At 41.7% G+C, this 10,956-nt stretch overlaps 1 protein-coding gene across 1 annotated transcript; it reads left to right on the forward strand.

Annotated features, from left to right (window-relative positions):
• Positions 1-9,750: 9,750 nt before the first annotated feature.
• On the forward strand, positions 9,751-10,728 carry Scgb3a1 (secretoglobin family 3A member 1). The gene is made up of 2 exons (XM_076857620.2): positions 9,751-9,802; positions 10,475-10,728. Exons 1-2 carry the CDS (start codon positions 9,751-9,753, stop codon positions 10,726-10,728), a joined length of 306 nt encoding a protein of 101 aa, XP_076713735.2.
• The last annotated feature ends 228 nt before the right edge of the window (positions 10,729-10,956 follow it).

Here is a 10,956-nt window from a genome sequence, read left to right on the forward strand (position 1 = left end):
ATGGGATTTTAATTGGAATCATATTGAATCTGTTTAGCGCTTTGGGTAGTATGGACATTTTGACAGCATTAATTTTGCCTATCCAAGAGCATAAGGATATTTCCATCTTCTAAGATCTTCTTCAATTTTTTTCTTTAGTTTTCATTTTAAAGTTATTTCACCTCTTTTGTTGATTCCCAAGTTTTTGTTTTTGAGGCTGTTGTGAATGCAGTAGTTTTCCTAATTTCTCCTTCAGAGGATTCATCACCGATGTATAGGAATGCATTTGATTTATGGATATTGATGTTATATCCTGCTACTTTGCTGAATTCATTAATTAATTCTAGAAGTTTTCTGGTAGTTTCTTGGATCCTCTAAGTATAGAATCATGTCATCAGCAAATAATGATAGTTTGAGTTCTTCTTTTCCTATTTGTATTCCTTTAATTTCTTTTGTCTAATTGATTTAGCTAGAGTTTCAAGGACTATGTTGAATAGAAGTAGTGAAAGAGGGCATCCCTGTCTTGATCCAGTTTTTAGAGAGAATGCTTCCAATTTTTCTCCATTTAGAATGATGTTGGCCTTGGTTTAGCATAGATAACTTTTACAATGTTGAGGTATATTCTTCCTATCCCTAGTTTTTCTAGTTTTTGAACATGAAAGATTGCTGTATTTTGTCAAATGCTCTATCTGCATCTACTGATGTAATCATGATTCTCATATTAAGTCAATTGAGGTGATGAATTATATTAATGATTCCTATATGTTGAACCAACTTTGCATCCCTGGAATGAACCCCGCTTGATCATGGTGCACTATTTTTTAAATATGTTTTTGTATGCATTTTGCCAGAATTTTATTGAGAATTTTTGCATCAATGTTCATCAGGGATATTGGTCTGAAATTTTCTTTGCTTGATGTGTCTATGCCTGGTTTTGGTATAAGGATGATACTAGCTTCATATAATGAGTTTGGAAGGGTTCCTTCCTTATCTATTTCATGGAATAATTTGAGGGGTATGGGTATTAATTCTTCTTTGTAGGTCTTGTAGCAGTCAGCTCTGAATCAGTCTGTTCCCAGGCTTTTTATGGTTGGTATAGGCTTTTGATGGCATCTTCTATTTCTCTGTATGAAATTGATCTTTTTAAATTGTGTATGTCCTCTTGACTCAGTTTGGGTTGCTCATATGCCTCTAGAAATTTGTTGATGTCTTTGAGGTTTTGTTTTACTGGAGCATAAGTTTTCAAAATAGTTTCTAATTATCTTCTGTATTTTAATAATATCTGTCATGATATTTCCTCTTCATCAAAAATTTGAGTTTTCTCCCTCCTTGTCAATTTTATTTATTGTTTCAAAGAACCAGCTTTTTGTCAATTTTTTTGGAATTATTTCTTTTGTCTCAATTTCATTGATCTCTGCCCTGATTTTAATTATTTCCTGTTTTCTACTACTTTTGGTGTTGGTTTTTCTTTTTCTAGGACTTTGAGGTATAATGTCAGGTCATTTATTTGTTGACTTTTTCTTCTTTTAATGAATGAGCTTAATGCAATTAACTTTCCTCTTAGCACTGCTTTCATTGTGTCCCAGAGATTTTGATAAGTTGTGTTGGAGTTCTCATTTACCTCTAAGATTCTTATTTTTTACCACCTCTTTTATGTCTTCTGTTACCCGTGTGTCATTCAATAGTGTATTGTTTATCTCCAGGTGTTGGAGTAGCTTCTCTTTTTAATTTTATCATTGATTTATAATTTCATTCCATTATGGTCTGATAGAATGCAGGGTAATATCTCTATTTTTTAAAAAAATATTTGCTAAGACTTGCGTTGTAGCATGACATATGGCCTATTTTGGAGAAGGATCCATGTGCTGCAGAGAAGTGTATTCCTCATTGATGGATGGAATATTCTATATATGTCTGTTAAGTCCAATTATTGATTGTATTATTGAGTTCCATAGTTTGTTTAGTTTTTGTTTGGAAGATCTATCTAGTGATGAGAGAAGTGTATTAAAGTCACCCAGTATTATTATGTTGTGGTCTCTTTGGTTCTTGTGTTTGAGAAGAGTTTGTTTGACAACATAGATGCCCCATTGTTTAGGGCGTAGATATTTATGTCTTGTTGATGTATGAATCCCTTAAGCAGTATGAAATGTCCTTCTTTATCCCTTTCCATGAGGTTTGGTTTGAAGTCCACTTTATTTGAGGATGAAAGCCCCTTCTAATTTACATGGTCCATGTGAGTGGTACTTTTTTCCCACCCTTTCACCTGGATGTCTTTTCCTGTGAGATGAGTCTCTTTAAGGCTACATATTGTTGGACCTTTTTTTTTTTTAATACAATCTGTCAGTCAGTCTATGTCTTTTAATTGATGAATTTAGGTCATGCACATTCAGGATTATTATTGAAATATGATTTGTATTCCTGGACATTTTGGTTTATTTTTGGTTTTTAACTTGATTTGGTTTCTCCTTTAACTAGCCTTTCCTTTAATGTAGTTCCTCCCTTTGCTGGTTTTCATTGCTGTTTTTCATTTTCAACTCCTAGAATATTTTGCTGAGGATGCACTATAGTGCAGGCTTTCTTGCTGTAATTTTTTTTTACCATGAGGTTTTTATTTTGTCATCAAATCTGAAGCTTAATTTTGCTGGATATAAGACTCTTGCTTGGCATCCATTTTCTTTCAAAGCTTGGCATATTTTGTTCCAGGCTTTGAAGGTCTGGGTTAAAAAATCTGCTGATATCCAAATTGGTCTCCCCTATATGTGATCTAATTCCTCTCTCTTGCAGACTTTAAGATTCTATCCTTATTCTGCATGCTAGGCATTTTCACTGTAATGCGCCTTGGTATAGATCTGTTGTAATTTTGTACATTTGGTGTCCTGTAAGCCTCTTGTATTTGATTTTCCAATTCATTCTTCATTTTGGAGAAATTGTCTGATACTATTTCATTGAAGAGATTGTGCATTCCTCTGGAATTTCTGTGCCTTCCTCTATCCCAATAGTTCTTATATTTGGTCTTTTGATGCTATCCCATAATTCTTGGATGTTCTGCTCATGGTTTCTTACCATCTTCACTGTGTGGTCAACTTTATTTTCAAGATTGTATACTTTGTCTTCATTATGTAACATTTTGACTTCTAAGTGATCTAGTCTGTTGGTGATGTTTTCTATTTGGTTTATTGTTTCCTTTATTTCAAGTATTTCTAGTCCCCTCCCCTGCCCCCCGAATCTCCATCTCTTTCTTGAAGTACTCTTTTGCTACCTATGTTTGCTTCCTTAGCTCTTGGTTGGTGTCATCAATGGTTACCTGTATTTGCTCATTTAGGTCATTCTTTAATTCACAGATCATCTTAATTATGTACATTCTGAACTCCTTCAACAGTGCTGTTCATGGATTCTGTTACTGTAGTATCCTGGTTTGTTTGGGGGGTTTCCTCCCTTGTTTTTTCATGTTGTCTATATGTCTTCCTTTCTTATAGTATGGATCTGAGGTACTACAGTTTCTACCCTATAATCTTGTAGTGTCCATGCAGATTATCTGTACCTCACCTTGATGTTGGCCTTCCAGACCCTGCCAGTGTCCCGTAATGCATGCTACTGCAACTAAAGGCAGTGATTGCAATAACGGAGTTAACTCAAGATAGCAGTGGGGGTGTCCCAAGATAGATGCAACCACTTTCAGAGATGGAGCTGAAAGAGTGGGCCTTACAATGGCTTTGGGCTGCCTGTTCCAAGATACAGCTGCTTCTAGGCCCTGACTGTTGTTGTAAGGTGAAGGGTACTGTGTGGGGAGGGCCATGGTTGCTGTGTCCCAAGATGGAGGTGGGCTAGGCCTGGGCTCCCAGGTGGGCCCAGAGGGTGGTGCTGGGCCTGACCTGGACCTAAGCTCCTGCATGGGTCAGCCAGTTGGTGGGGGCAGTCCTGGACCTAACTTGGGTCTGAGTTCCCCTATGGGTCGTGGGGGCAGACCTAGGCCTGGGCTCTGGAGTGGACCTGCTGGTCAATGGAGGTGGTCCTGCACCAGGGCCTGGGCTACCACATGGGTGGCAGGGTAGGTCCTAGGCCTGGGCCTGGATCCATAGGTAGGCAGGTTGGGAGAGGCAGTCCTGAGCTGGGTCCTGATCTCCAGCATGGGTCTGCAGGTCGGCCTAATCTGGGCCTGGGCTCCCATGCAGGTAGGGAGGTGGTCCTACTAGTGGTACAATCTTAATCCACCAACTTGGGAGGCTGAGGCAGGAGGATTGCAAGTCCAAGCCCAGCCTGGTCAACTTAGTGAATCCTGTCTCAAAATAAAAAATTAAAACAGATGGGGATGTAGCCCAGTTAGCAGAGCACCCCTGGGTTCAATCCTCAGTACAAAAAAAGAAAAACATAAAGGGGACAGAGAAGGCCCATACTGGATCAAGTTGAACAGGTCACAATAGTTGGACAAAAGAGGAAGATGAGGTAGATCTGTCAGTGAGCAAGGCCCACCCTTTAACAGCCCAAGGCATGAAACTGATGGGCAAGAGTTATCCAGCTGGGAGAAGCAGTGTGTTGGTGGGAAGGACGCAGAGACCCAGAATTCCTTCCCTATAGGGTAACTTGCTTCCATCTTTTCCTTCCTTTTATAATTGCACCGTGAAGGGTATAGTCAACTAGGTACAGGCCATGTCACTGCTTCGGATCTCTGTTGTTATGGCAGGGCTATGTTTCTTTTATATCCAGATATAGTCCCCTGAGGAATGCTTCTAAGAACCATGAAATAGGTCAGTGATAAAGTTGACTCTAAGGAAACACTCATCAAGAATCTTGCTCTGTTCCAGTTTTGACTTGGAAATAGGCTTAGTAATATTGTCCACGCTGTGCAAGTTGGGCTGTGATGAATCCAACACACCATATTTGAGCAATGGAAATGTAGGATGAAGAATGCAGTCTCACCAAAAATCTCTACAATTTTTAAACAATAAAATAAGTCCCCACAGAGAATTGTAATCTAAACCTTCAATCCTCTTGTCTTTTTAGTTGGCTTCACCTCAGCCAGAAAAAAAAAAAAAAAAAAAACCAGAATCCTCCCTACCCAGTACCTGTAAGCACTGAGTAGTCTGTGGTCCTTCAACTGTCACTAGGTCTGAGCAGTTGGCCCTGGTACTGGCTAACTTCTCCCCTCTGCTAAGCCTTGATGAACCAAGCTGTACTCTTGTGAGATGCACCTTAGTCAGCTTTCCATCACTGTGAAAAAATGCCTGATAGAATCAACTTATAAGAAGGAAAGGTTTACTTTGGCTCATGGGTTCAGAATTTTCAGTTCATGGTCAATTGGTTCTATTGCCGTGGACCTGTGGTGGCATGGTATGTCATGAAGGGAGCACATGGTGGAGGCCCATTCACCTCAGGATGGCTAGAAAAGAGAAAAGAGGGGAGAGAACGGGGGGGGGGGTGGGAGGGAAGGAGGGAGCCCTCTCTGAGGTCTAAATATCCTCTTCAAGGTCACATCCCTAATTTTCTCCCACTGGGCCCCACCTCCTAAATGTTCCACAACCTCCAAATAACACTGTAAGCTGGGGACTAAGCCTTTAACACATGGGACTTTGAGGGACATGCAAGACCTAAACTATATAGCAGCACATGTCTTTAAGCAACAAAGAAACAGAAGGGCATATAAGAACATTCCAGCTCCAACATACACATACACACACATATATGAGAGGGAAAGAACAGAAAACTTTCCTAGAGGATTCTCAGTTGCACAGAAGCTTCTTACCAAAGCACCTGCCATCATCTCAAGCAGAGGTGATACTCCAGGAAGGGAACTGTGCAGGCAAGACCCACCTACTGGGTTCACCTGAAGAAACTTCAAACCTGAGGCTATAGCTCAGTTGGTAGACTGCTTGCCTGGTGTGTGTGAGGCTCTGGTTTTAATCCATAGCACTACAAAAAACAATAGGTGAATGCTTTTTCAAAGAAACTTTACACCCTTGCAAACATGGGGAAGTAGAGTACACAGAGGGAGGGAACAAAGAGAAGCAAAATCTACCTTTTTATTGAAAAATAATTATTACATATAGTTATGGGGCATAATGTGATATTTTGGTTTTTTGTTTGTTTTTTTAAAGAGAGAGAGAGAGAGAGGAGAGAGAGAGAGAGAATTTTTTAATATTTATTTTTTAGTTTTCGGCGGACACAACATCTTTGTTTGTATGTGGTGCTCAGGATCGAACCCGGGCCACACGCATGCCAGGCGAGCGCGCTACCGCTTGAGCCACATCCTCAGCCCCAATAATGTGATATTTTGATATATATATTTTACAATGATCAAATCAGGCTAATTAACATACCTATCACCTCACTTTTTTTTTTTTTTTTGTAGTGAGAACTTTTTTTTTTTCCAGTTGTAGATGGACACAACACCTTTATTTTATTCGGGTTTTAAATTTTTTTTTTATGTGGTGCTGGGGATCAAATTCAGTGCCTCATGCATGCTAGGCAGGCGCTCTACCACTGAGCCATAACCCTGGCCCCAGAAATTTTAAAATACTACATTCAATATGTAATTATTAACTTTAGTTACACAATAGATTTCAAAAAGGATCAGAGAGATGGTGTGATCAACAGACACAAAGTTAGAAATAAGTTCAGGAGATATACTGTTCAATGTGATGGCTACATTTAATGTATTATATACTTGAAAATAATTAAGAGCAGATTTTAAGTGTTCTGAACATACACACACACACACACACACACACACACAACAAAAAAAACTTAAGGAAATGGTGGGTTTAATATGTTAATTGGTTGAATTTGGCTATTACACAATTTTAAAACATCATGCTGTAACCCTGATGTATATGTGTGTATGTATGTATGTATGTATATATATATGTATGTATGTATTCTTTGTTAATTAAAAAAAATAACCTTAAGCCAGGCAAAGTGGTGCACACCTGTAATCCCAGTGGCTTGGGAGGTTGAGGCAGGAGGATAATAAATTCAAAATCAGCCTCAGCAATTTAGTGAGACCCTAAGCAACTAAAAATAAAAAGACTGAGGATATAGCTCTGTGCTTAATACCCCTGAGTTCAATTCCCAGTACCAAATAAATAAATACAATTTAAAAATAAAAATAAACTGAGTGTGGTGGTGCATGCCTGTAATCCCAGCAGTTTGGGAGCCTGAGGCAGGAGGATCGTGAGTTCAAAGCCAACCTCAACACTTAGCAAGGCCTAAGCAACTTAGACCATCTCAAAATATAAAAAGGGATAGGGATGTATTTCAGTAGTTAAGCACCCCGGGTTCAATCCCTAGCACCAAACAACAAACTACATTCTTCCAGTGTAATTGAAATATTATACCCCATCACCAACATCTCCAATTCCCACCACCTGCCCCCAGTCCCTGGTAACCACTATTCAACTCTCCATTTCTATGAGTTCACCTTTTTTAGATTCTTCATATAGAACAGTCATCCCTCAGTATGCATGGGGGATCCTCTTCAGATACCAAAATCTGTGAATGTTCAAGTTCCCTCTATAAAACACTGTAGTATTTGCATATAACCTCCACACTTCCTCCCATATACTTTAAATCACCTCTAGACAACATGATCCCTAATGCAAAGCAAATGCTATGGAAGCAGTTGTTATAATATATTGTTATACCATGGAACATCAGTACACATTTGCTGCAGACACACTGTTTTCTCCATATTTTTGATTTGTAGTTGGTTGAATCCATGAATACAGAACCTGCAGATGTAGGTGGCTGTTATTTGTCTTTCACTACATCTCATTGGTTTCAAACTGGGAGAAATCTCTCAGGTATGTCTGCTTTTATTCTCCACCTTTTGTTGTTCATTCTCTTGGAAACCAAGCTCCACTCTGGAAAGCCCACAGGCTTCCACATGGTCGTCATGGAGAAGCATCCTTGGTATTGCTCTCTTTCCAGAACCCTCTGCTTGTGGGCAAGGCACTTACCCTGACCAGTGGAAGGTGGTACAGCAGTCTACCCATATCTGAGGAATACATTCCAAGATTTCCAGGGAATACATGAAACCTCAAATAATGCCAAACTGTTTCTCCCAATATGTCCTACATGGTTGCCACAGAGTTCCAGGGTTATCTTCCATGTTTTAGGCCCTGGTGTCTCCTTTTCATTACCAGTCTTGTGGTTTGGGACCATTCTTAAGTAAAACACATGTTATTTGAATACAAGCACTGCAATACTGCAAGTCAATCACACAGCTATGTTACTGACAGGTGGGTAGCTCATACAATGTGGATGCACTAAACAAATGGATGATTTACAACTGGGTGGGATGGAGTGGAAAGGCACCACATTTTATCACATTACTGAGACTGGCATGCAATTTAAAAATTATGATTTATTTCTGATATTTTCCATTTATTATTGTTTAAATCAAAGTTGACCACATAGAGAAAAGCCATGGATAAGGTGGGACTGTGGTAATTAGATCAGTAGGTCTTGGCTTTTCAGGAGGGTAGGTGGCCCATGAGTAGCAAATGCCCCCTTGAGAAAACAAGGCTCAGGCCCTCTGGGTGTGGCCACAGAGACCACTATGTGCATAGTAACAAAGGTGGCTTTTCTCTTATCTCAAAAGCAATATTCATTCCAGAAAACCCTTTGCAAGCTGATAAATAATCACTACCTTTAAAAATGTATTTTCCATTGGAATTATTTCCCCAATGACCAACAAAACAAATACATCAAAGTCCTAGCTTATAATGCAAAGTTTCCCAGACCAAATAGTCGATTAAAAGTGTTAGAAACAGCAGAGAGAGTGCACACACTAGTTAGCTATTAAGAAACCACAGGCTGTCTGCAGGTGAGATTTGACCAGTGTGGGACTTATTGCCATGGCAGCACAGGGGTGGCTGGCAAGCTATCTCTGCCACAAAAGTCAAGGCATGCTTCTGTGTCATGGTAGGGGTATTCTAAGATACTCCCCCAAAGTTAGCTCCTCCCACTGATGAGCCTGTTTCAGGGGTATCAATGTTTTCCCTCCATCTGTCATTTTTGCAGGTGACAGATGATTAAGGAATATTTCAGAGAAATCTACAGGCTTCAAAGCTGACTTCAAAAACAGAAAAATGTCCCAGGTCCTTCTGTTTGAATCAGTGACTATGGCCCAACCAAAGAGGTGACCAGGAGTAAGGCCTGATCATCTGGGGAGGCTACATGAACTTTCCTCTTTCCTGACTCAACTATTCTGGCTTCCCCAGGACTGGAAGGAGCCATGAGGATCCCCAGTGCATAACATTTCCATGGTATGGGATCAGGGACCCACACCATGTCACTTAATTGAAGCAAGATTTGGGTCACAGATCAGCTGTTTCACAGTGTGCTCTGCAAGCTCCCAACCTATGCATATCACCCAGCCTCTTGCCTGTGTGGGAAGTCTCTTCTCCACCTGGGCCTGTGCCCTAGTGCTTATACTGTGGTGAAGGCAAGGTGGGGTCAGACCACAAAGTAAGGGTGGGCCTTGTGGAGACAAAATACACAGCCTCAGTTCTTGTTCTCAGCCCAGCACTGTGGCCTAGGAGACCATGCCAAGAGGAAATTCCTAAGACATAAAATGGAGTCAGGCATTGAGGGGGCATGATATTCTCAGGACCCATCAGCCAGAGCAGGAAGTTGGCTGCACCTCTGCCTATTAGCTGAGCAAACAATGCATCTCAAGAAGATGGGGTGAGGCCCCAGCTCTGGGTATATGAAGCCCTCAGGGCCTGGCTCTTGTTTAAGGTTCCGAGGGCATCCACTAAGTCCTACTCTGCCATGAAGCTCATCATCACCTTCCTGGTGTTCTACCTGTCCCTGCTCAACTATGGTGAGTGACCTTGGGGCCTTGGCATAGGATGGACCTGCCACAGACGTCTGCTCTTCCCTGGCCCCTACTCCAGACAGTCCTGACGCTGCTACCTCTGTAGTGCACAAGGCTACTTATATTGGTCCTTTCTGCTTTGCCTCTGGTGCTCTGGCTGTTCCTTCCAGGGTTTCCTGACTTTTTCCTTCCTGTGGCCTTAGAAACCTTCCAGGGTCAGCCATGCCTGAGAGAGACCTTAGGCTTTCTCTCACCACACTGCCTGCCTAGGTTACTCATTTCACCAACATCAGGCTTTCTCCAGTCTTGGATTAGTCCAAGTGTCAGTCCTGATTTAAGAACAACCATCTGTTTTCTGTCTGGTGAATGTCCCCTCAACCTCCAAGGCACAGTATGAATGTACTCTCCCCTGGAAAGCCTGCCCTCTAGCCTATGCAGAGATCACTTCTTTCTCCACCTCCAGACCACTTCCCATAGATGTCTTTGCAGCCATCTCCTATTTCCGTGGCCACTTCTCCCTATTTCTGCCTGTCTCGCAGACTTGGCACAAGGCAACCATCTGTGAGGAAATAGGGAGATGGTCTGGGCAAGCTTTGAAGCTTCCCTTTGAAAGTGTCCTCAGCTAGGCTCCTCGGAATCCACTGTGTACAGATGTGAGTTCTTCCTATGTGTTGACAGGTGACAGTTTCTTCGTGGATTCGGTGGTTAAGCCTGTAGCCCAACCTGTAGCTGCTGTAGCTCCTGCTGTGGAAACTGTGGCTGGGGCTGTGCCCAAACTCCCTTTCACCTACTTCAACCCCCTGAAGATCATGCTGGCCAGCCTGGGCATCCCAGTGGAGCACCTCATTGAGGGTTCCAGGAAGTGTGTCACTGAGCTGGGCCCTGAGGCCGTGGGGGCTGTGAAGACACTGCTGGTAACAAAGGCAACCTAGGAACCCCTTCCTGTGTTGCTGTCCCTACCTGGTTTCTCAAAATTGTTTAAGAGGCATCCAGTTCTGTTAGGGAGACCGTGCTTCTTGTCCTGCTCCAACAAGCCATACTCCTGGAGTGCTGTGACTTTGGGTGTGAACCAGGTTGACCATATGTGAGCTATGGGGGCTGCAAAGGGCCCAAGTGGGGCACAGTAAGGACACATCTCACAAGGAGGCTGCCAATGGGCT

The sequence above is a fragment of the Callospermophilus lateralis genome, chromosome 5, assembly GCF_048772815.1.
Source record: "Callospermophilus lateralis isolate mCalLat2 chromosome 5, mCalLat2.hap1, whole genome shotgun sequence".
Lineage (NCBI taxonomy): Eukaryota > Metazoa > Chordata > Mammalia > Rodentia > Sciuridae > Callospermophilus > Callospermophilus lateralis.

Bases quoted from the DNA above. Each gene is read 5' to 3' on its own strand.
- Scgb3a1 (XM_076857620.2), top strand. From the start codon at position 9,751: ATGAAGCTCATCATCACCTTCCTGGTGTTCTACCTGTCCCTGCTCAAC. The intron at 9,803-10,474 runs GTGAGTGACCTT...ATGTGTTGACAG, and splicing joins CCTGTCCCTGCTCAACTATG to GTGACAGTTTCTTCGTGGAT.